The sequence below is a fragment of the Salvia hispanica genome, chromosome 2 (assembly GCF_023119035.1).
Source record: "Salvia hispanica cultivar TCC Black 2014 chromosome 2, UniMelb_Shisp_WGS_1.0, whole genome shotgun sequence".
Lineage (NCBI taxonomy): Eukaryota > Viridiplantae > Streptophyta > Magnoliopsida > Lamiales > Lamiaceae > Salvia > Salvia hispanica.
This window is the reverse complement of record NC_062966.1, coordinates 30,530,166-30,555,471: the sequence shown is the minus strand read 5'-3', so window position 1 is coordinate 30,555,471 and position 25,306 is coordinate 30,530,166. Positions and strand designations below refer to the sequence as shown.

General features: G+C 36.4%; 4 protein-coding genes across 6 annotated transcripts; 1 reads left to right on the top strand and 3 right to left on the bottom strand.

Moving 5' to 3' along the window:
* Positions 1-1,522: 1,522 nt before the first annotated feature.
* Positions 1,523-7,737, bottom strand: LOC125206777. Its single transcript, XM_048106003.1, has 4 exons — positions 7,560-7,737; positions 6,099-6,457; positions 2,297-3,250; positions 1,523-2,179 (listed from the first exon to the last, which is right to left on the bottom strand). The coding sequence occupies exons 1-4, from the start codon at positions 7,735-7,737 to the stop codon at positions 1,523-1,525; spliced, it is 2,148 nt and encodes a 715-aa protein (XP_047961960.1).
* A 441-nt stretch (positions 7,738-8,178) lies between these two features.
* On the top strand, positions 8,179-8,924 carry LOC125206776 (secreted RxLR effector protein 161-like). The gene is made up of 2 exons (XM_048106002.1): positions 8,179-8,688; positions 8,739-8,924. Exons 1-2 carry the CDS (start codon positions 8,179-8,181, stop codon positions 8,922-8,924), a joined length of 696 nt encoding a protein of 231 aa, XP_047961959.1.
* A 2,233-nt stretch (positions 8,925-11,157) lies between these two features.
* On the bottom strand, positions 11,158-12,358 carry LOC125204314 (zinc-finger homeodomain protein 10-like). Its single transcript, XM_048102925.1, has one exon. It carries the CDS (start codon positions 12,173-12,175, stop codon positions 11,324-11,326), a length of 852 nt encoding a protein of 283 aa, XP_047958882.1. The 5' UTR covers positions 12,176-12,358; the 3' UTR covers positions 11,158-11,323.
* A 9,205-nt stretch (positions 12,359-21,563) lies between these two features.
* Positions 21,564-24,666, bottom strand: LOC125203359. 3 transcript variants are annotated; one of them, XM_048101686.1, is made up of 8 exons: positions 24,521-24,666; positions 23,647-24,011; positions 23,060-23,131; positions 22,646-22,710; positions 22,339-22,492; positions 22,134-22,223; positions 21,956-22,045; positions 21,564-21,857 (listed from the first exon to the last, which is right to left on the bottom strand). In XM_048101686.1, exons 2-8 carry the CDS (start codon positions 23,938-23,940, stop codon positions 21,732-21,734), a joined length of 891 nt encoding a protein of 296 aa, XP_047957643.1. In that variant the 5' UTR covers positions 23,941-24,011; positions 24,521-24,666; the 3' UTR covers positions 21,564-21,731. The 3 variants fall into 3 exon arrangements, with proteins under 3 accessions (XP_047957643.1, XP_047957641.1, XP_047957642.1); XM_048101684.1 differs by having other exon boundaries at positions 21,564-21,860; positions 24,521-24,665; XM_048101685.1 differs by lacking the exon at positions 24,521-24,666 and having other exon boundaries at positions 21,564-21,860; positions 23,647-24,428.
* Between the last annotated feature and the right edge of the window lie 640 nt (positions 24,667-25,306).

Sequence of the window (25,306 nt, the reverse complement as noted above, 5' to 3'; positions counted from 1 at the left end):
CATGGAAGTTTGGTTAGTTTTGATTAGTTCAATCGAGCTTTTGAGCTAGGTGTATTGGAGTTTGTAGTTGTGTTGATCCTTGTTGATTGATCTTCATCTTGTATCGTTCCAACATTGAATAAATCGTAGCTTGAGTTTCCCGTGGATGTAGGATTCATCCGAACCACGTATATGCTTTGAGTGCTTTACATTTCTTGCATATCGATTATTGTTGTTCCATCCGATCGATTCACAAATTGGCGTCGTGTTGTGGGAACTTTTGTTCGGATCGATTGAGATGGCTGCCGCGAAATTTGATATGGAGAAATTCACGGGGATAAACGATTTTGGGATGTGGAAGCTCAAGATGAAGGCAATTCTGATGCAGCAAGGGTTGTGGGAGATTCTGAAACAGGACAAGGTTGAAGCCGATGAGAAGGATGATGCCAAGAAATCAGACCTTCAAGATAAAGCCTACAACACGTTAATCCTTAGTTTGAGTGATAGGGTTTTGAGAGAGGTCTCAAGGGAAGAGACTGCTTCGAAGGTGTGGGCAAAACTTGAGTCCATCTACATGACCAAGTCCCTCACCAATCGGCTGCATCTGAAGCATAAATCGTTTACTTTCAGATTCTCTGATTCTAAAGGCATTGGAGAGCAGCTTGAGGAATTTGCTAAATGCGTAGATGATCTTGAAAATATTGATGAGTCCATCAAGAATGAGGACAAAGCCTTAATGCTCCCGAACTCTCTTCCTAAAAGTTTTGATCAGTTTAAGGATGTCATGCTCCTTGGCAGAGATTCTAAGGTCACTTATGAGGAGGTGTACTCTGCATTGAAGTTGAAGGAATTCCAGATGGCAGCTGGAAAACCTATTGATCAAGCAGCTGAAGTAATGAATGTAAAAGCTGCTGATAAGTAGGAATTCAAGAAGAAAGGCCAGAAGAAGTGGAAATCTGGAAAGGAGAAAGAAGAGAAGGAAACCAGATCCTGCCATCATTGCAAGAAGCCCGAGCACCTGAAAAAGAATTGTTATGCATGGAAAAGAAAGCAAGAAGAGGGTGAAAAAGGGCAGAACACAGCAGATTCTATTCAAGAATCAGAAAATGAAGAAGTCTTGAATGTGATGGAGTATGACATCAGTGAGTCTTGGATAATGGACAATGGATGCAGCTTCCATCTGTGTCCTAAAAGGGAATGGTTCCATAATCTTGAGGATTCAACCGGTTCTGTCTTACTAGGGAATAATCAATCTTGCAAAGTTGAAGGGATTGGGAATGTCAAGTTTAGACTTCCTGATGGATCAGTGAAAGTAATTACAGAGGTGAGATTAATTTCAGAAATCAAGAGAAATTTGATCTCTCTTGGTGTTCTTAAGAAGAAAGGGTATTCTTTCCAGTCAGTGGATGGAAAGACGAGAGTTCTAAAGGGATCAAGGGTGGTCATGGAGGCTGTGAGAAAACATAGCCTATATTATTTGTCAGCTGAAGTGGTGATTGGAGAAATGAATTCAATCCAGAAGTCAGATGTGAGTTTATGGCATTTAATCCAGAGGTACTTTTCTGTCTTCCTCCATATCTAATATCACAAAGTCAGCTGGGAAGACGAACTCATTTACCCTCACCAATATATCCTCCGCAACCCCCACTGGATAGTATACTGATCTATCAGCCATCTGTAACGTGAAGGAGGTGGGCTTTAACGGACCAATCTTCATCTTTTTATACAAGGACAATGGCATGAGGTTAATGCTAGCTCCAAGGTCACATAAGGCATTCTCCACAAAGTGATCTCCAATAGTGCATTCAATAGTAAAGCTTCTTGGATCTTGCATCTTGGCCGGAAGCTTCCTTTGCAAAATTGCACTACAATTTTCCGTCAAGTTGACGGTCTCATGATACCCCCATTTCTTCTTTTTGGCGACAACTTCCTTAAGAAACTTAACATATCCGGGCATTTGCTGCAGTGCCTCAATCAGCGGAATGTTAATCTGCACCTTCTTGAAGATCTCCCAAAATTTGGCGAACTGATCATTCTTCTTCTTCTTTTGGAGCACTTGGGGGAATGGCACTCTGACCTCTGCTGGCTTGACTAGTGTGTTCACCTCAGTGTGAACTGCAGGAGATGATGTCTCAAGTTCCTCCTTTTCTGCCTCGACTTCTGCTTCTTTCTCTGGCTCAGCTGCAGACTTTGGTGGGGTCTATGGCATAGAAGGACCCTCATATCTCGTCCCACTCCTCAAGTGAATCGCCTTGCAATCCTTTGGATTTATAGTAGGTTGCCCTGGGAATTGCCATGGCTTATGCTGGCCGCTCACAGATTGAGCGATCTGACTCATCTGCACCTCTAAGTTCTTCATATGTGTTGCCATGTTGTGCACATCATTCTCTACTTTCTCGAGCCTCTTGTTTGAATGCTCCATATTCTTCTGCGACTGTGTCATGAAGGCATTCAGTATGTCCTCTGAACTCCTCTTCTGCGGCTCATTGATCATTCCTTGAGACACTGTAAACCCCGGAGGTGGCTGCAAGGCATTGTTGGGGTTTCCATAGGAGAGATTGGGATGTGGCTTAATCCCAAAGTGGTTGAAACCTCCACTCCCTTGATTGGGGCGGGAGTTGCTATAGTATCTGTTGCCCCCTTGGTGTATGTAGTTGACATCTTCTACACCTTCTAGGTTATCTTGCACCGATGATCCCACTCCCATAAGATCCAGCTTCCTGTGGATGAGCTCCAATTGATTCGCCAAGCTACTGTCGGGACTGACTTCTGAGGCAGAAGCTATTCTGTGCACCTTGCTCCTCTCATTAGTCCAAGTTCCATCATTCGAGGCAACTCTCTCGATCACCTCTATTGCTGCCGCCTCACCAATCTTTATCAGTGATCCTCCTGCGCTCCAATTTAGCTCGCTCTTTGCATCAGGCAAGCACCCCTTGTAGAATGCGAGGACTTGATGGGTTGGATTCAAACCATGATTAGGACACCGCTTCAAAAGGCTCTTGAACCTTTCCCAAGCTCCTCGGATACTCTCTTGAGGAGTCATCTCAAATGCTAGAATCGTTGATTGTCTATTCAAGGCTTCACTCGGAGGGTAGTATTTTTCTAAGAATTTGGCCACCAATGCATCCCACGTACGGATGGAGTTGGGCTCCAGACTGTCCAGCCAATCCCGGGCATAATCCTCTAGAGAGAAAGGAAATGCCCTTAATCTGATCTGTTCATCCGGTACTCCATTGATTTTCGTCGTGTTGCAGATTGAAAGGTGTCTAATCTGCGTACAGTGTGTTCAAAAGGGAATAACAGGTTTCCTAGATCCAGCAAATCCACTAGATCACACGGTCTAGGAACTCGTTGGTCGCAGGAAATCCCGGTCGTCGGACACACAGAGCACTTCTTTCAAAAACCCTCAACCACTTTACTAAACCTAGTATAGGGAAGTAGGGATCGATCCCACAGAGAAGGATGCGTAATACTCATGTTCAAGGATTTGGGTGTGTTTTTGGTGTTGGCTGCTGCCACGCATTTTCTTGGGTTGAGGAAAACAAATTAAACTGACTTGGGAAACTTTAAAACTCTTAAGCTAACAGCTAGACCTAGGCGAAATTATGAAAGAGCGTCGCAAAGGAAATTAACTGTTCAACACTTGATCTAAGAAAACTACTTCACTACTAGACCTAGGAAATAAACCTACTGTGGGGACCATGACTGAAAAGGCAAAGTACGAACGAAAAGCTGGCAGAATAACTAACTCTCGTACTAACTAACAGCGACATCGTCTTCTACAACCAAATTGCGTAAAACTCATAAGAAATTCAACATGAACGAAATCAAACAGAGCAAACTAATTTAAAATCAAATTAATGCATAAACCACGAAGAACTAAACAGATCTGCAGACACTAGACGAAGCAAAAACAGAATCCATCTAACAACTATCTTTCCTCACGTCGAATCCAACCTCAGACGCTAAATCCACTCCGGATCCAAGCGTCCAACACGAACTCCAACCAACAGAAACTCTTCGTCACTTCAGATTTGAACAAAAAAAAACTCCAAACATACAATAAACCACAGATCTATCACCACATTCCCATATCAAACACCACAACAACAAAATAAAACAGAGATCGACATAATACTTGTAGATATAAACTATCAGCAGAGAGATCTATGTAAATCGACTTGAAATTCAACTGCTAAACGCAGATCAACAAACGGAAAGACAATAAGTATTATCAACAGCCAGGTCGACTCCCAAAAGTGAAGTTCGACAGTAAAAACGTGCAAAACAACTGAAATTAAAAGGAATTGTATCTTCGTCCACACTCGGACGGTGTTGCCAACCGTGAAACTTCTAAAGAAAGTAACCTTTCGTACCCGACTACCCCAGATCTCCCATTCCCAAGTGTGTGTAATGTGTGTGAGCTAAGAAGAGTGAAAAGTGATCTTCTTTGCGTTGCATGCTCTTCTATATATAGGCGTTGGAGTGGCGCCCAGCGAGGTATAGATAAGACTTTGTTGCCCTCAGCTATTGACTCCTCTGTCACGCCAATTTTCCTTGTAAATCCTGCTCACTTCGTTCCTTTCCTTTGCTAGACCATCTCCTTCAGTACTTCCTCGATCTAGCGATTTTCTTCACACACCTGGCTTAGGAAACGTTTCAGACCCAGCAAATTATAACATTTTTCGCACATAACCGATGCATGAAATTAGCCTTATCACAGATCTGGATGAACTTGGTGATGTGTTTGTTAGGTTCCTCCGTGGATCGGCCTCTAAAAACATTATTCTCTACCATCTGAAGGAGCCCTCTCCTGATAAACTCGTAGTTTAGCAAGTGTTTTGGATGGTTTACAGTGCTTAATTGAGTATATTGTAGCACATTACTTGAGTTTTCATCCATGATCCCTTAGTTAGAGTGCTCTGATAAGTTTGTCGAGTTTTTGTAGTCAAAACAAGTGGAAACGGACGAAATGACAGCCAAAAGATCAAGCCGGGCGTTTTCACAGAACTAGCCGGGCGTTTTGCCACCCAGACCGGGCTGGGCGTTTTGCGCAACTTAGCGATTCAAGAAGAACGCCCGGTCGGGCGTTTTGTTGCTTAGAAATCGCCCGGCCGGGCGATTTGCTCGACTGCAGCTTAATTTCTATTTTTCGCCCCGGGTATACATAGGACCTAGGGTTCGACTCCAGGAGATATTCCACACGCCCCAGAAGCAGTTTCCACCTTTTGAGAGCAGATTGAAGCGCCAAAGAGTCCGATTCATCAACAAGTTTGAAGACGAAGACGATTTGCCCATTCAATTCACCCTTGGGAGTATCTTTATTAGTTTACTATGTTCAAATCTCTTTCTATGGATTTCTCTTGTGAATTTGCTTTGGATATGAGTAGCTAAATCATTTGTAGAGTTTTGGTGAAGACTACAATGAATGCTTTGGATTAATTCAAGGACTTCTGATTACCTTTGCTCTTGTGATTTCTTTGTTTCGTTCTTGTGCCTTTTCAATTCAATTGTTTAGCTACCAATTGGGTTTGTTGTCCTAGTTTGAGTAATCGAGAGATACCCAATTAGGATTGATAAAAGAATGAACAACACCTAGATAATTTGCATTCGAGAGAAGAAATTCTAGAGTGAGGGCTTGAGCCTTTTGTTTTAAGGAGTTAATTGTGACGTATTAGAAGGAGACTTCAATATTAATAATTAATCAACTGGTTAAGTGCACTCGAGAGAGGGCTTAGTCTAGACTAGCGGCTTTCCTAGTAATCCTAGAGACTTCAAATGGGTAATCGAAGTTGTTGAGTTGTTCACATCGTGTTCGTTGTAGTTGGATCCAAGACTCTATCTCGTTCTATTATTTGAAACTCGTCTTTTGTTGCATACTTGTGTCTTGTTTATGTTCAATTGTTTTTCAAAAATCAAAACCAACTCTTCCGGATTTTCTAGATAGTAGTCAAAATTAGTTCGTGGTACTTGAGCTGCACAATTTGTCTTCGTGGATACGATACTCATACTTGTTTATTGCTACACTAGCCCCGTACACTTGCGGGTATTTCTCGTGTTTAAAATAAATCGAGTCATCTCCTGAGCTCAAAGTTGTTAGCATCCACGTTGTTGCTAACGATTGCTGGATTGGACACCCCATTATAGGCAAACATATTCTGCACTGGTATCCCATTCTGCCCTTGATCTAACCGCCTCTGCAATGCTGCGAGTTGCTCTTGAAGTTGAGCATTCGTTAGAGGAGGTGGTGGATTGTTATTCCTATTGTTCCCCCCGTTTCCTCCGTCCATCAGAAAAGGAGGATGTGGCTCGAACTGAACTGGTTCTTGAACTGGTGAAGGTGACCGTCTCTGGACCGGAGAAGAAACTCGGATCCGCTGGTTTAGCCTCTTCAAAGCGTTTCTCCTTCTGTTGGATGCTTCGATCTCAAGATCAATAGGCTCTAAAGGTAAACCCTTAGAGCGTGTTTGCATACAACCTGAAAAAGACAACACAAATCTGAGAGCTCAAAAATAAAAATAAAAATTAAAGCAATAAAATCTAGAGTAGTAATCTCTATCTTTACCACGATATTAAGCTAAAAACACAATCTGTCCCCGGCAACGGCGCCAAAAACTTGACTCGAATTATTTTAAACACGAGAATTACCCGCAAGTGTACGGGGCTATCGTAGTATAGGCAAGTCAAGAGTATCGTATCCACAGAGACAAATTGTGCAACTCAAGTACCACGAACCGATTTTGACTACTATCTAGAGAATCCGGAAAGGTTGGTTTTGATTTTGAAAAACAAATAAACATAAACAAGCTAAAAGCACGCAACAAAGAAAAGTTTCAAATAAGAGAACACGGTAGAGCCTTGGATCCAACTACAACGAACACGATGCGAACAATTCAACAACTTCGATTACCCAATTAAAGTCTCTAGGATTACTAGGAAAGCCGCTAGTTTAGGCTAAGCCCTCTCTCGAGTGCACTCAACCAGTTGATTAATCATTAATATTGAAGTCTCCTTCTAATACTTAACAATTAACTCCTTAAAACAAAAGGCTCAAGCCCTCACTCTAGAATTCCTTCTCTCGAATGCAAATTATCTAGGTGTTGTTCATTCTTTTATCAATCCTAATTAGGTATCTCTCGATTACTCAAAACTAGGTCAACAAACCCAATTGGTAGCTAAGCAATTGAATTGAAAAGGCACAAGAACGAAACAAAGAAATCACAAGAGCAAAGGTAATCAAAAGTCCTTGAATTAATCAAAAGCGTTCATTGTAGTCTTCACCAAAACTCTACAAAAGATTTAGCTACTCATATTCAATGCAAATTCACAAGAGAAATCCATAGAAAGTGAATTGGACATAGGAAAATTATAAAATACTCCCAAGAGTGGATTAAATGACAAATCGTCTTCGTCTTCAATCTTGTTGATGATTGTGACTCTCCGTCTCTTCAATCTACTCTCAAAACCTTTGAAAAACTCTTATGGGGCGTGTGGAATCCGTTTTGAAGTCGAACCCTAGGTCTTATTTATATCCGGGGCGAAAAATGCAGCAATTGCAAGGCATAAGCAAAATGCCCGACCTGCAGTGTAAAAATGCCCGGCCGGGCGTTTTGCTCGAGATCCCGAAAATGTGACAAAACGCCCGGGGACAGTGAGAATGCCCGGTCTGAGGCTCGATTCGCCCAGTCTCGTGTGTAGAAACGCCCGACTGGCTGTAGTGAAACGCCCGACCTCCGGTTTGGTGCCATTTTCGTCCATTCCACTTGTTGTGACTACAAAAACTCGACAAACTCATCAAAACACTAAAGTAGGGGATCATAGATGAAAACTCAAGTAATGTGCTACGAAATACTCAATTATGCACTTTCAAACAACCAAAACACTTGCTAAACTACGAGTTTATCAGTATGACAACTATGTCTACATAAAAAAAGAGAATGGGAAGTCAGTAGCTTTCCTACTGTTATATGTTGACGATAGGTTGCTGGTTGGTTCAGATATGAATCAAATTCAAAAAGTGAAGTATGATCTCAAGAGTAGGTTTGAAATGAAAGATCTCGAGGAGGCCAAGAGGATTTTGGGAATCGATATATTCAGAGATAGAAGAAGAAGAATATTGTGGTTGAGTCAGCAGGATTACATCAACAAAGTCCTATTAAGATTTCAGATGCATGAAAATCGAGGACAGTATCAACTCCAATGGGACAACAGTTTAAGCTGTCAGCTGAGCAGAGGCCGAAAGATGATGAAGAAAGGAAAGAAATGAGCAAGATACCCTATGCAAACATAATTGGAAGTGTGATGTATGTCATGGTATGTACAAGGCCATACATTGCACATGCCGTGAGCTTGACAAGTAGATACATGAGTGATCCAGGAAGGGTGCATTGGCAAACACTAAAGTGGATACTAAGATATCTAAGAGGGTCCAGTGATTATGGGATTCTATCCTCAGCAGGTCAAGATCAGACAAGAGATCAGTTAGAGGGATTTTGTGATTCGGATTATGCTGCAAATTGTGAAAATAGAAAATCACAGACGGGGTACATTTTCACATTATTTGGCTCAGCCATTAGCTGGAAATCGAATCTACAATCTGTGGTTGCCTTATCCACAACTGAGGCAGAGTATAATGCTCTCACAGATGCAGTGAAAGAGAGTTATTGGCTCAAGGGTTTGCTGAGTGATTTCGGGATAGTTCAAAAGAAGGTTGTTGTCAATTGTGATACATCAGTGCTATTTGCCTATCTAAGCACCAGACTTTCCACAACAAGAGTAAGCACATGGATGTTAAGCTTCATTTTGTGAGAGAAGAAGTGAGCAAAGGGGGAGTGGAGGTGAGAAAGATTGGGACAAAGCACAATCATGCAGATGCCCTAACAAAGGCCCTACCAGCTACTAAGTTTGCCTATTGCTTGGAGTTGGTGAAGGTGCAGAGGAAATAAGGAGTTGTAAATGGAGACAATGAAAGCTGATTTGAAGATGTTGGGACCAAGGCGGAGATTTGTTGGGATTAATGGTCCACAAATATTCAAATTGTTGGTTTGGGCCGTTGGTAACAAGATGGGTTGGCTGACTCATCAAAGGAGCAAATTGTTGGGCAGTTAATTTGTTGAGCCCACAATATAAAGCTCATTGAAAAGTCAGAAGAAGAAACATTACTCACATACTTACTCAATTCTATTCTTTCTCTCTCTGCGATAATTTGAGCTGGGCAAAACTCAAAGGGGGATCATCTGGATCTTGTTAGCAGTCGAAGTCAGAGAAGGAAACAATCACAGAAGTTTGGTTAGTTTTGATTAGTTCAATCGAGCTTTTGAGCTAGGTGTATTGGAGTTTGTAGTTGTGTTGATTCTTGTTGATTGATCTTCATCTTGTATCGTTCCAACATTGAATAAATCGTAGCTTGAGTTTCCCGTGGATGTAGGATTCATCCGAACCACGTATATGCTTTGAGTGCTTTACATTTCTTGCATATCGATTATTGTTGTTCCATCCGATCGATTCACATTTTGTTTGATAGTATATCCATTATGATACTTAGGTCTCTTTTTTTTTAGCCTAGTTAATCTTAATATTAGCTTAACAAACTTTATTCTAACTCTAATACACGACTATTTGGTAAAATTCACTATAGATTAAGAAAGCTACCTGTTAAAATGTTCGGCCCATTCCAATTAATATATGGGCTATATAGGAAATGATACAACTGATGCCCGGGTAATTTGGCCTCATTTAAATACAGATATTCATTACTGTAGCCCAGTTTTTTATAAATTGAGCCATTTGCATAATAACATTTCTTATACTTTTACTCGGATTATAAACAATTAAATTAATAAAAATCTCGTCGATTCTAATTTTGTTACATTTATGATATACAGTATTTGAAGACCACATAGTTAATTTTAAGAGGAAATTCTTTATTATGTTTGGCAAGCATATATTTATGGAAGAGTTTGCTTAATCACGCGCAAGACGTCATAAAACTTATTAATTCACTCTTAAAATTCGTCGATTAATTTTTATTAGGAAAAAGTAAAGCGTGAGAGATTTGCCGCCAAAGCAACCAACGAAAACTTGTAAGGTGGAGGGCCAAAAATCCCTTACCAAAAAGAGTGTGCTCTCCTACTCTCTTGCCTTAAAAGTTCAGATTTTAACAACAAGATAATCTTTTTTATTTTTCAATGGGGACATAATATTTGAATTAGCTGATCCATCCGATTCCATCCATCTCATTTTACTACTTTGCCCCTCCAACTCATGCTCGATTTCTTCAAATATAGTATAATCTTGCAGGGACAGAACCGTCTTTTTCACTAGTTTAAATGATTAATCGTCGACTTCACCATCCAACTACTATATTTAGGAATTTCAGATACACTGCCGATAAAATTTATTCGATATTGGATAAGGTCTACTGAATAAGAGGTAATAATGGGGTTTTCTTTAAATTAAAAAAGCAATGATTGTAAAATAGAAAATCAATTTGTGGTCAGATGTGGCATTACTTATAAGGGATGTGCTATTTTTTTCCAATCCTATTATTGGATCTTACTGTTACAGACACATACCCTAATTAAAATTATCATATTTTTCACTCTGCATAAGAGCCTTTTTTTAAAAATAAACTATTTCATCGGATTTACATGTCTGGCAAACTGCCATGGCACATCAAATTTATCAATAATTTCAAACTAGTCATTTAAAAGTTAAAACCCCACTCATTTTCAGTAAAAATAGATAATTTTAATTGTAAAATCCTTTTTATTCTCAATTAATCCTAAACATTATGAGCCATTAAACGCAACCCCCATGAAGCCACGTGTATGTAACACAATAAACATCCAGGAGATAAATACGAAAAAAAAAAACTATCCCCCTTCCACATATAGCAGTTTTCGTTATCTCCAAATTACATATAAATATAGTATTATGATGATATTTTAATGAATATAAAATGAAATTATAACAAGACAAGTTTGCAGACAGCAAAGTATGGCCCATTCTGACAAAGTCATTAACAATAATCAATTATCGTAGATAACACAACCACAATCTCAGACTTCATATGTGAATTCAAAAAAAGTGTCCGTGTATAATTTGCATCCATTAACACACTATTTGACCAATTAATACTGCATTACTCCATATATGTAATTAAACTAGAGAAAAAGATTAGGAGTAATAATCACTAACCCTTTATTAACTGCTAATTAGGAGTAATAATCTATTCCATTTCCAGCTTTGGATCAGCGGTTAACTAATTACCGTTAATCACCAGGAAGCGAACAAACAATTAAGCACCATTAATTAATTAATTAATCTCCCTAAAAATGTTACATCACGCCGGCGAAGACGACGAGCCATCGAAATGATGGACTCCGTTTCCATTCTCAACGAAATTATTACCGTTACCGTTATTATCCTCCCTCTTCCGTTCCTCTCCTCCGCTCCCGCCGCTGCCGCTGTGCTCGTAGCTCATCACACTCTCATTGTTAACGCCGCCGCCGCTGCTCGATTCCCTCCTGCATATGTTTTTATTATTGTGCATCCACACCTTCAGCACTCCTTTCGAAACTCCGATTTCGTTGCAGAATTCCTTCACCGCCGCATCGTCGGATTTCTGCATTTTCCAGCCTAATTTCACCGAAAAGGAACGCATTTTTTCCTTCTGAATTTGGCTGAATTTCGTCCGGAATCGCTTCCGGCCGATCGGATTTTCCACGGTGGGGGTCACCGGCGCCGGGTGGTGGTCGTCGGCGGCGGAGAACCCGAAAAAAACATGCGGATGGGCGGCCGCCGGCGGAGGCGGCGGCGGCGACGGCGAGAGGGAGAAGCGCTTGGGGAGGGGAGGGTGGCGGAAGTCTAGGAAGGGCGGGGTTATGGCGGCGGAGGTGGGGGACTCGGGGTCGCGGCGGTGGAAGTTGCGGTGGCAGCCGCACGCGGCGCATGTGAGCGCGGCGGGGGCCACTGCGGCGGTGGACGGGGGCGGGGGCATGAACTCGCCGCAGCCGTCCACCGCGTGGCCGCCGATGCCGGCTGCATGGTTCTTCATGCATTCTTTGTAGGCGACGGCGACGGGGGGCGGCGGCGGGTGGCGGCGCTTGGCGCCGTTGGTGGTGTGCGGCGGCGTGTCGATTTCGGTGTCGTTGGTGGAGGTGGGAGTGGGAGTTGGGGTCAAGTCTATATCCATTGGTAGTGTGAGGCAATTTTTGGGGGTTAGGGTTGTTAAATAAGGGGGGAATTGGGAATGGGATCTTGATTTTGATGATTTGGGATTGGCACGGGGTGATTTAGGAGATTGGTTAAAGTTGGGGGTTTTTATTGTGTGGGGTTTGGGGTTGAGGGGAGAGATAACAACTTGACAAAAAAGTTAGTGTTTCCCAATAATGTCAACCACTTGTGTTATGGGAAATTGAAGGTTGGATTCATAAGGTTGTTGCTCTATTAACTTGCAACGCCTTCTAAGTTACACTCCACGCACCATTGGTGGTTGCACTCAGATTAATATTCACTCATTCAACTATATTTGGTATTTAATTCAATTTGCCCGAATTCATTAATGCAATTTTGATATTCAAGTTTCCCTCCAAAATGATTTTAAAAATATTTAGTGTTTTACTAATATCAATTTTTGTCCATTTTATTTTGAATAACTTAAAAAAATACTTCTTTCATTAATTTAATTAATTACATGAAAATTAGTTTTTTTATATATTTAAATAAATGAATGAAAGAGTAAATCTGTTTTTATTAAACATAGGTAGCAGTAACTCATGTTTTAAAAAGGTTAAAAAGTAAAAAGCCGAATGAGGCGGAACGGGTTGGGCCTATTAGAGAAGCCCATATTGGAGTTGAACTGTTGAATTTTGAATTCTTTTAATATTTTTTAGATTTTAAACTTTATGTTTCTCATATATTTATATTTTTAGTTTTTATGCGAATATGACCATAAAGAATAAAAAATATATAAATAATTTTTTACGGTTAGTGTTTAGTATTCTTGTCCAGCTTAAAATTCGATGGATTGCCCCGATTAAGATTTTTACTAGTTTAGAGTAACCATTTCAGCAATGTGATGACAAATAGTAAGCATTGGCTGTGTAACTTATTATTCGCCAAATGTTAAAATATCTACTTAAAAACAAATTTTATTTTCAAACATTACACTTTTTTAGAGAGACAGAGCACTTTAAGGAACTGATGAAATATACTTTACTACGCAAATTCAAATACATCCGACTTAGTGGTTATGGTAAGTTCTTTGAATTTGAGGTCACGATTCTCTCTATACATAACATTTATTTATTGCAGATTTATGGATCATGCAGTCCAGTGTAAAACATAAATACACACGTGGCAGCTGTACAATACTCGGCCCCCCCTTATACAAATAGTAATCCATGTGGTGGTTGTACTGTTTGGGTGAGCCATATCGCACAATATAATCAACCTTCATTCTAATCACTAGTACTATTAATTAATTAGTAGTAGTTTTTTGATATATATAATTAGTGAGACAATTTCAGAATCGGTTTTGTAGTAATAAGATTGTAATTTTATTAGACGTGTTGTGGAATGCTAAAAGTCCAGTTTATAAATTATTTGACTGTAATTATGTAACTATGAATTGTTAAATCTTAAGTAAAAAAAATAATTAATTGAAATTATTCAGGATTGATAATGAGATTTATTAATTAGGGGTTAATTACAGGATTTAGGCCGGGCGAGTATATCTGTCTTAATTATTTTCTATAATAAGTACTACTAATTAGTTTAAAAATCAACCAATATGTTGAAAAAAAACTGGTAGTGTTCTAGCACTAATTGATCTTATAGATATTGTAAATTAGCTTTCACTATTTACTTTTGGATTGGTGAATTCAATAAAAATATCTGCACTTCTGATAAGCTCTGAGATAAAACACATGTAATTCGTGAATATTGAAGCACGCAAAAGAAGTAAAAGAAACATACACATACTCATTAATTGTTTGTTTAGTCAGATATAATCCTAATGACATGTTTAGGTATAGGGAAATTATAATTCTAAAGTATCAAATAATTAGTTGAAAATGGATATATACATCATTAATCACGTTTGCGGTGTTAGATTGATGTTGTATAATTCATCAGTTGAAGTTTTACAAAAACAGATGCATTAATTAGGTGTTTAGTATTAATCACATTTAGCTCATTAATTTCATTGGTTTACAAAGTCAGACTTTTCTACTAATACAATAATTGATTAATTGAACAAAACACTTCCTAGCTAATCAAATAAGAAATTAAGTGGAATCTTGATTATCTTCACTTAATCCAAAGTGAGGTATATAAAAACAAAGATTTAGAAACAAACAGTTGAATTTTGTAATTTTTTAATGTTAGTATCATTTCCAAAAATAGGCTGGCTCGATAACCTAATCACATTTCCAGATTTGGGATGACATTAGATTTGCTAAAATATTTAAATATTTTCCCTTGGTATTGACATGATTACATGATTAAGATAATAATATATTTGGAAAAATTGTCGAGCACGCTGAGGTGTTAATCACTTTTTTGAATTCTTTAATCATCAGATTAATTGGACACGTTGTGTATGTTATAGCCATAACTTAAGCATTAATTATTTGATTAGCCCTTGATTAAATTCCAAAGCTTGCCATAATTCCGAGATTAAATAATCTAGTCGATAGCTAAGTGTCGACTAGAGAGAAGAAAGTTTACAATAGATGAATAGAGGGAATAGATTATTCGAAACACAAGGAATCTCAACTTGTTTATCTACCAATCTATGTTCTTTAGTGAGAAAGATTAGCATAAACAAAAAAGAATTTAGGAAAAATTATAACAAGAAATTAATAATCGACAATCGACCTGAATGAGGATAAGTGGATAACACATTTTCAGTGTGAGGACAAAGATGCTAATATTTTGTTAAGACCAACTCTATCCTTTTAAATTGATAGATAAATCAAACCTTTGGGCCGTGATATGACGAATTTAAATCCGATCTATTTGACCTCTGATATTAATTAATTTATCTCTAGATCAACACATACACATATAAATCCAACTACATAAGCACATTGTGCACAAAATGAATGTGAACGCGAGTATAATTTTTTGATGGAAATTAATTTTATGAACTTTTTACATATAATTAAATTATTATTATTCGGATGAAAGTTCAACTCCGATAGGATAAACTTTTTTTTATGAATGTAAAAACACTCAAAGTCAAGAACTGACTAGCAAAATCAATAAAATATGATAATAATACAAACCACATATAATACACGTCAAATCAAAATAGAAACAAGAAATTTCTAATAAAATACAAGAACCGGTGACAAACAATAAAAAAATACAACAATAACATGTTCGTTCTCTTTTAGCAAATGGTTCGAACTCGCACCACACAAATGACCCAAACAACTGTCTCGACAACACTCATCAAATGAGTCCCTGACTCATTTGAAAAACCATGACGACAATAATAACTAAAAATATTGAATCCCTGAACAACATTGGTCAAAATATCTCGAGCAATTAACTACGACATATATTGCGTCAGTCAGCAACAACCAGAGAATTTAAACTGATGGGAATTTATAGTAGTATGATTTTTCATAGCAATGCCTAAAATTGAGGCATCGACATATGTTACATACATGAAGTGAACGAACTCCCATAACATAATTCATCCTTTTGAATTTTCAAGATTTGCATACTGGAAAAAAAAAGTTATGCATGAGCCGAATTTGCAGCACATTAAGTAAGATATTATTATCACTTAAAGTTAAAAATTAAACATGTTCTATGAATTTATTTTAATATTTTTATTTAAAATTTTGGAAAAAGAAATAAACAAATGTGATAATTAGTGGTCTCGTACACAGACAACACTTACTTAGTGCAAGATGCATCAGACCTGAATAAAAGGACTGCAACATAATGTTCATGATTGATGTGTCAATATATTGCTCTTTGGTAATAATATCCGAAAGAAAGTTTGAATTATCTAATGCTATTATTTTAAAATATGATAAAATTTAAATGCAATGGTTTTAATTTTTGAATACTTTTATTGACCACGGCGCGAATTCAATTTCATCACAGCATAACTGTTAAATAAGTTAGCATTTATATGAATTTAATGTGATTTATTGGATTCTAAAATACCTAAACAAACCACTTACTAAATAAATAGAAAATATGGAGTATATTTTACAATACTAAACATTTTTTCCAAATTAATTAAGTCCCGGTTTTTTTCTTGTTGCAGATTAAAATGGATCTTTGTCAAATTAAACAAAAAATCACTAAATTTGAATTTCACCAATATGTTTATGTATCATGTGTACGGTAACAGGTTACCGATCTTAACTTATCAAATATTAGTTCCAAACTCAAAAGTGACGATGTTAGATATGTTTGATCTACTTTTCAAATAAGTCTCAGATATTTGAGATACAAAATAATTCAAATTAGAAAGTTAGTGTTAATTGTGTTTTATTAGGGAGCCATGCGTGTAGTGTAGGTAGCATGAGATAGGGGGTTTTGATCAAAGGTTGGAATTATAGAAAATGACAAACGAATATGAATAAATAATGAGGTCTACAAATTTAGGTGTAATTAGTGGATTAGGACAATGTCATTACCATTTGTCATATCACGTACGATACCACAAGCACGCCTTAATTACTTCACAAATTATTTCCACCCACAATATTAGAAATTTTTTAATATAAATATTTAAAGGGATAATTGCAAATCGAATATTTTTGAAATTCTTTGTATTGTTAGATTAAACTTGATTCTTGGATAAACATAATAAAACTCAATTTGGTTAATCCTTATCCATCTATACCTTTCTGTTTTCATTGCTCACTATAAAAAAAGCAAAAATATAATAGAACATGTACAGCAATAAAAGAAAACAAGGGTGTAATGACTTATTAATAACGGCAATAAATATTATTTATTGAAATCAATATATATGTTGACTGAATGTTAATAGTCATGGGATTCATAGTGGTGGTCGACACCCCCAACTAATTAGAGTAATTGTACAATTAAATTATGTCAGATCCTTTGAAAATGGACACCAAAGAATTGAATCAAGAAATAACACTTGTTCAATAAAGCAGATATCATTCAATAAACACAATATATACAAGATTTTTTTCCTGTCAAATTTGGTTGTTAATTAGTACCTACTTTTTTAGGTTTGTATTGCATAATACTATCAAATTAAATAGCAATTTTATATCAATGCAGGTACAATCGACTCACACAATTAGTAAATTTGTCTATTATACAGTAACCCATACATTAAACAAAATTAAATAAAAATAAACTGTATTAGGAAAATCTAGTATGACTTTCATCATATATCATGTTGTTAGTTTTATTTAACACAAATACTAATCATACATTACTTTTTCCTATAGCTATCTAATATAAATTGCAGAAAAATAACTGGGCTAATTAATAAAAAAAATTGTATTGCTAAAAAGTAAAAGTGATAATATCCCATTCAATATTTTCTAAGATGTCCACACATGATATCCATAGATAGATAAACTATTTTCTAGCATTTTACCTGTTGAAATTAGGCTACAAAAATTATTGAGCAAATGTTAGGGACCGGATCGCTACTTTACCGAAATAAGAGCCCCAAATAAAACTTTGTGATTTGTATTATTAAAGAAAAAATTAAATTAAATACGGAGTATGTGATTTGTATTCTTCGTGTGTTTATTTTTGACTGACCTTGTGGTGCTGCTAAATAATTGAATTTAAGAAGCTTATATTATTATTTATAATTCTTTTTAATGTTAAATTATATTGGGAATCAATTATTGTTGGGTGCTTCCTTAAAAAAAACTGGTGGACACAACACATTAATGAATTGGACGACTATTGGCCTAAAGAATGTTAGAGTTTATATGAGAATAGTAGTTGTGGACTTTTGCATTTAGTGTTTGAATTTAAAAATATCATTTTCAAAATTTAAAATATTGAACTGAAAGCTTGTTCTGTACTTAAATGTTTAAAATAAACTACTATATATTTTTTAAATTGATCATATTTATGACACAAAAATACGCTGACTAAGAGAGTGGTAAGCCAAGAAAAAGATAAAGCAAACTTTGGCTAAAGAGAACCTAAAGAAGTGAAGCATTCAAATTCCAAAACAAGGAGTTTCGCATATGTAGAATGTCAGGATAGAGTGAAACAAACTTAGATAATCCAATTATGCATACACACTTAATACCGTGTTAATCAATTTATAAATTACTATACTAGCTAACATGATCAATTTAATCACTTGATTAAGTACTTAACTGCGTTTAGTCAATTTTCCTTACACAATTTTTTTCAAAAAAACTAGAATTTTTTTTTTTATAAACAATTATTTGTCTCCTTTCTAGGATAGTGCTTTTGGATTTTCTTTATTTGGGATTTGGGCTTCAAACCAACATTGTGGTTCCAATTTGAGTCGTATTTGAAATTTTCTCCAAAAAGTTACATTTTGGTGTAGTGGTTATCTTATTCAGTTATACTCCATTTTAATCAAATTATACTGCTATACCATATAGGGTACTTACTTTAGAAGCAAACTTTGATTACACTCGGTTATCATGCACCGTTTTCTCAAAAGATAACCAAATCAACACATTTCGTATGGCATCAAATAATTTGAACTATCTAAAATTAGTAATACGCCAAAAGTATCAGTTCATTAATAATTGAGCTTATGACATAAAATGTCATTAATGGACAACTTTCCCCATGATGCTTTTTAAGATAACATAAGTTACATAATCATTTGGTTTACTTCTTTTCCCTTACTTATTTTATACTGAATAATTATTTTTTCGAATAATGCATAGTTAAGGGAAATGTCTCTAATCATATTATGACATATTCCAGAACTTTGTTGTTTTTATTTAAGATAAGGACACGTTTTTAATTACGCTGAACCTATTGATATGCGATATTTCGTACTTCAATTATTTTAGCCTCTTCTTTTAGGATTATTGATCATGAAAGATGAATCACACATTTTTTTGGATTATTATAGGTATATAATATCAATTAGTATTATATTAAATTTTCATTTATTGTAATTTTGTACACGTGTATATGGTTTTCGGTCTCTAAAGTTGGTGAACTTAATTAATGAAATGAACTCAATTAATTAAGACCTTTAATCTAATTCCCATATAAATCCGATTTTGTAAAAATTAACCAATAAAATTTTAAATTAAGATATGTATAGTTACTGCAGAGAATCTTGCATGCGCATGATTATTAAGGGTTTCTATAAGTATTTGCAAGCAAAATAAAAAAAGTAGGAATAATTGAGTTTTTACGATATATTGTAAGTGTAAATAAAGGGATCCAATGCAAATTTTTGGGACACGAAAGTGGTGCCACTGTTTACTGATTCTTACAAATCAGATGCCTTACTTTCATAAATATGGAATATATATATCAATCATTAATTACTTAATTGGATAAATTGAAGAATATGTCTGCCATATTTCATATCAACAAAACAAAATTAGGATTTTTCCACTACAAAACGAATATTTGAACACGCTGAACTTTCGATAAGTTTTTTATCAACGTGTCACATAACTTTAAGCAATGTTTTTTCCATGAGATTAACTGTAGCAACATGTGCATTTTACAATTTTCAAAATTTCCAATAATAATGCTCCATAATTATAAAAAGCAACAGATGTGACTGGAAGAAGATTTGAACACTTGGTTTTTCTCACAACTTTTATGGCTTCAAACATGTGACATGGAACAAACATATAATTAAAACATAGAATCCAACATCCTTAACATATGCTAAAACTAACCTAGGAAAACAATAAAATCCCAACTAACCAAATCAATCTCTTAGGCATTGATCTCTTCTTGGCACGCTTTCTTTTTCAATCTAAACTATATACATCAAAAACATTGATTTCATCCAAAACGAAGCATGCATGCACAAACCTTGAAAACAACCTAAGACATAAATCAACTTCTATTATGGATAGGATCTGATCCTCTGTTAACCTTCCTTTTGCTGGATTGGTTTGAATCAAATCCCATCTTTTGAGCTTCTCCCTTATCACCTACCTTCACCTCCGCTGCCTCAGGCTCGCTTTTGGGCTCATCTCTATTGTCCGGTCTTAGAGCACCACCACGACCACGGCCTAAATCTCTCATGCCAATAGCTATGTGCATTTGAGATGACACCAACATTAATACTACTAAGCAAATGATTGCTAAACACCACCTATGGATTTGCACAACCATAGCTAAGTAGTAATTCAAGAAGGCGGAGAGTGAGTGAGAGAGAGAGGGGTTGAGGGAGAGAGATAGAAGTGTTGCTTGATGTTGTATGGTGAAGGAAAAATTGTTATAGCATATAAGAAGGTCTAAGGGGCCGGAATTGGTGAAAGAGTTTCGGATTCACCTCAATCATGAAGCCTCTTATTTAGAAAAGAATCTCAATAGGATAGTTAAAAGGTGATTGGAACAAACATTAACACCCTCAAGAAGCTAATTAAGCATCTTTGCCCTTTTGTTTTAACCCTAATTGTAACTATCACCAACATATATATATATATACTCTCTCATCCACTATACGCCCGGGATGAGTCATATTCGTATATTTGGTATACTTCGTCTGGTGTAGCATCTACGAGACTCATGTTTGTGCATGGCTATTGGTTTGAGTATACCAAGCTAGTTCTTTAATTTCATGATTTGAGAAATAAAAGTTCTCTAGTGAGTTTATGACCTAATCTGGGCCCTCTGCATCACTAAACATCTTATGTTAACATGCAAAAATCTTATCATTTTCTTCATTGCAGATACAATGTAGAGGGTCACTAATTAAGTAATTTGTCAATGAGTAAACCAAAGTATGTATTGATTGATTAATTAAATCCCTCCAATTGAGGATATATTTATTTTTAAAATTTGTATATGGACATCTTTTGCTTGATCTTCACTATAAAATTGGCAGTAGTGATATCGAATATGAGATGCAAGTCGATTGGAACATTCTTAAGCACACCTTGTTGTGCTTTTACTTTTTACAATTGCCATTGATCATGAGATTCGATTAATGTGTGTTAAGATGAAGGAATAATAGAGTGGTCATGGTCCAAACATTGAAACCTCACATTAAATGAACTTATTCCTTGTCTTAAGATCTTCCATTTTGAGTTCCAAATATGATCCTAATCTTCCAGAAGGTACAACATTTCAGCCATGAGGTACACCTGCAAAGCATGCACAGCAACCATATCTAAATTTCTTATGCATATCACTACAGAGACGATGATGATGAGTGGATTTTATTGCTCGGTTAATGGGTTACATCTCAAATAGTAAAAGAAAAAATGTGTTTAGTGGTATTCTAATTTCTATGCTCGGCACATTTTAAATTAATTGGATTTAAGTAACACTCCAAGATCAAATTTACCAACTTTTTCGGAAAAATTGAAAGAGTGAAGAGGAGATTAAAAAGATTAAAAAAAAAGGCTAATAAGCAGATATGCACACGTGAGAAGATTGCTAGGTTTTCAAGTGCATTATATAAATTCAAATACAAGAAAAGAAGCCTAAAAGATTCAGACAATAACATTGGTTGTTTGTCAAGAGCAAGGGTGTCTTCTTGCATGAATTATACAAACATGCCAAGCAGGAGGGCTCCCACTTAAAATTCAAAGGCGTTCGAGGTGAGGAGTCGCCTGTGAAGCGATTGCGGGTGCGGCTGAGGCGACAAGGAGACCTCTGCTTTGTGCCGCTTGAACGACAATAGCAAACCGAGCTGCTGCCAGAGCCGCAGCCTCCTGTGCCAGAAAAATTGAAGAATTTCATAAATAGAAAGCTCAAAGAATCGGAACGACGATTTCTTGATTCTTTTTTTTGGCTTAGAAGTACTTGCCTGTCTTTGCCTGCGTCGCTGCAAGATACTGATGGCCCAGATCATGATGTAGCAAGGCAAGAGAAAACCGACTGCTCGGAGCAAGAACAGCTGCATTAAAAGGGAGATTAGAATGACCATTATATAGAGATTGCACGGTTACAACATAAATGCAAATTTGTTTTGCAAGCATACTCACAGAGAAGAAGGTGGAAGCGTCATCATCTCCCTCACCATCTCCATCATCGGTGATGGACAGAGCATGCCTCAGTAGCAGAAGAGCCATCAACTGCCAAAACGACAGATACAGAATTACATATTTTCTCTAGTTTAGAATCATATTCATCAAGAAATTGAAGTACACAATAGTAAATGACAATCGTAGAGATAGTAGTAAGACTTACAATTAAAGCAGCCGAACGACAAAATGCTGTGCCACTGTTGCTTGTACCGTTATAATCATCATAGTCAGCTTCAAACAACTGGCGCTCAGCCTCAGCAATGGCCAGTAGTCGAGGGTCGTGCATATCAAGGGTAGTGCCGATTTGCCAGACACCCCTAGACACCGATTAAAGCGTGCCAAATCAGAAATTGTAATTACAGAGATGTTAAACATTGCCTTCAAAAGGCATTAACTGTTAAATATCTTAAATTGTCACTAAACTACTTTTGTCCGTCTAGCTGGTTCTCGATATGGAACCCATTACGTACCCAATATCAATGCTGGTTTCATCCGATGGAGGCCGTGCGGGAGCAGTGTAGCCCGATTGATATGGCTGCATATTAACACCAATCATCACTAAGAGAGAATATTATGCTGAAACCATATACACTGCAGGAAACCGCTAGAATTATAAAACAAAATCCATCAAATTTTAGAATAAGAAAGCATTATTGAACAACACACAAGCTTACTGTTGTTTTCCTTAGAAGTTAAGGCAGAGAGTGAGGTAATCACATCAAAACAAAAAACTAGAAAACTAATGTGATTTCTACTTGATCAACAGAAGCTTGAATATCTCAAGTAAAAGAAAACATTCTCTACGGAAAGTATCATATATAACGCTGTCTAACACAAGACAGTTTGAAATTGACAAAACCACGAGGAACAGAATAATCGCATACCTGATGGCAGATCTCACAAGTAATGTCTCCTTTCTCGTTGCACCAGTACTGAACACATTTGCGGTGAGCATACTGCAGACAACCAGTTAAAACAGTTAGGCTTTGAATAAACAGGGTCTTCTATTAAAGAGACGAGCAAAAAGCATCATCATATACAAGAAGCTTTATCTATAAGACAGTACAAGCGATGGAATAGTCACAGAAAGTAGTATAATCCCCCGCATCAAAGAAATTTTTTTTAAAAAAAATTGCATGCTAAACAGCTCACCGAATACCCTTAACTTTTCTAACAAACATAAATTTTATCAACCATTATGCTTTCACAACAAAACATGCTTTAGTCTTCAAAATGGTAGTAATGCTATGCAATTTTAGAATCATTGGAGGATAGGAACAACACTGCAAACAATATAGTGAATACTCGAGTTCAGAATATCAAGAACTCGACTTTATCCCAGTTAGGCTTTCACATCATTTCACTACAAGCATTTGAAAGTCGATAACTACTCCTAGAAACACATTTCAAGAACATGGTAAAACACTCAAAATCAACAAGAACAATACCAAAAAAGTGAGATAGCATTCACCTTAAGGCTCCCACTGCAAGCACAAGGGCTCTCCAAATTACTTATCGAATCCTCCTCCTGGCAAATTCGGCACTCCCCCATTCCTATCAGGGGCGCCTCCTCGTCTGCATCCTCATTCCCCACCACCACCACCACCACTTTCTCATCCTCCGGCGCTGATGCTGATGAGGATCCCACCAATTCAGACTTCTTCCCCGAGGAACCACATGAAACAGCTTGAGCAACCGGCTGGCTATGCTCAACTACCTCAGGCTTCGGCAGCTGCTCCATATTCACCACCAAATGCTCACCCATTCACAATTTTTTATATATATATATTTTTCTTCTAACCACGCCGCTACCTCAATCAACAACCACAAGTATCCCTAAACACAAAACTCACCAAAATCAACCCCTCAAAAAATGTCAATCAAATATTGCCCCTTTTATACCAGTCACATAAATGTCAACTCTTCACCCCCAAATTTCAACCTAATTAACACAACGCTCAAAATCGTGCCGTTTTTTAATCTTCAATTTAACAAAATCACCTCAGCGCAAGATTCTTGGAAGCAAAAAAACAAAAATTTCACATCAATCAAGAATCCAAAAAACCTACGGAGATACCCAAATTGACAATTTTTTTTAGCTGGGCAGAATCAAAAGTTTCAAAGAAAGTGGGCAATCCAGAAAAAGAAAAAAACGAATTAAAGAAAATCAACCGATCGCGCTGGAATACGCAGCGGGATCAGAGAAATTCTTTACTAATTTCTTAATCTTAGAAAGCCAAAACAAACTCAATAGATAACCCAAAAGCAATGAGCTAAAAACGAAATGGAAAATAATGCAAGAACAAAAAAAAATAAAAATACGAGGGATATAAAGAAGAAAATACCTGAAACTGAAAGCAGAAGAAAGAAATGGAATTGAGAGTGTAAAAGAAATCGCGAATTTGTTGCCCAACCAAGAGAAAATACCAAGCTTTTCTCCTTTTTGTCTTTTTCCCCTTCTTATGTCACGTTATCTTTTTCTATTAATATTACCAAACTCTATTTCTTTCTCTTTAAATGATGGTGTTCCAAAAGATCTTATATATCAATAATATCTACTAGTCCTACCTTTTTAAATCATAAATCCAACATTTACTATTTCTGATTAATCAAGTTAATTTTTGGATAAATTTCAAATTATTCAATTCCGCATATTATCATTAGTAGTAGTACTATGAAAAAAACATTCACATTCTTAACTTCATCCTGCCATTCTTAATTTATTGCCTAATGGAATAGCATCCACGAGGATTAACATTAAAAAATGCCACAATGATTTGCAAAAAAGGGACGATTCAAATTTTAAAAATTGAGGACTTTTCCAAACCTTTATAAGTAATTAAATTAAATTGTATATTCCCTTTTCATCTTTAAAGTGGTAATTATTTTTATTTTGGTCTGTTTCTCAATATAAAACCTTTTATTTTACCTTTTTTTGGTAATTATTTTTATTTTTGTCTATTTCTTAATATAAAACCTTTTTTTTTTCTATGAGATGGAATTCTTTCTTCATTAGTAATATTTCAATCAATTTTTCTATCTATCTATCTTATATTTTATAAATAGTACATCAAAATTCGTAAATTATACAGTATATTAAAACTTGAATGTTTTCTCTTAAATTTCTATTT

Coding starts and splice junctions, on each gene's coding strand:
- LOC125203359 (XM_048101684.1), bottom strand. CDS start 23,940: ATGGGTGAGCATTTGGTGGTGAATATGGAGCAGCTGCCGAAGCCTGAG. Junction 22,224..22,338: donor GTCGTTCGGCTGCTTTAATT/GTAAGTCTTACT, acceptor TCGTTTTGGCAG/TTGATGGCTCTTCTGCTACT. Junction 22,046..22,133: donor ACGCTTCCACCTTCTTCTCT/GTGAGTATGCTT, acceptor CTTTTAATGCAG/CTGTTCTTGCTCCGAGCAGT.
- LOC125204314 (XM_048102925.1), bottom strand. CDS start 12,175: ATGGATATAGACTTGACCCCAACTCCCACTCCCACCTCCACCAACGAC.
- LOC125206776 (XM_048106002.1), top strand. CDS start 8,179: ATGGGACAACAGTTTAAGCTGTCAGCTGAGCAGAGGCCGAAAGATGAT. Junction 8,689..8,738: donor TCGGGATAGTTCAAAAGAAG/GTTGTTGTCAAT, acceptor TCTAAGCACCAG/ACTTTCCACAACAAGAGTAA.
- LOC125206777 (XM_048106003.1), bottom strand. CDS start 7,737: ATGGACGAAAATGGCACCAAACCGGAGGTCGGGCGTTTCACTACAGCC. Junction 6,458..7,559: donor CGGGCATTTTTACACTGCAG/GTCGGGCATTTT, acceptor TGTCTTTTTCAG/GTTGTATGCAAACACGCTCT. Junction 2,180..2,296: donor TGAGTCAGATCGCTCAATCT/GTGAGCGGCCAG, acceptor TCTATGCCATAG/ACCCCACCAAAGTCTGCAGC.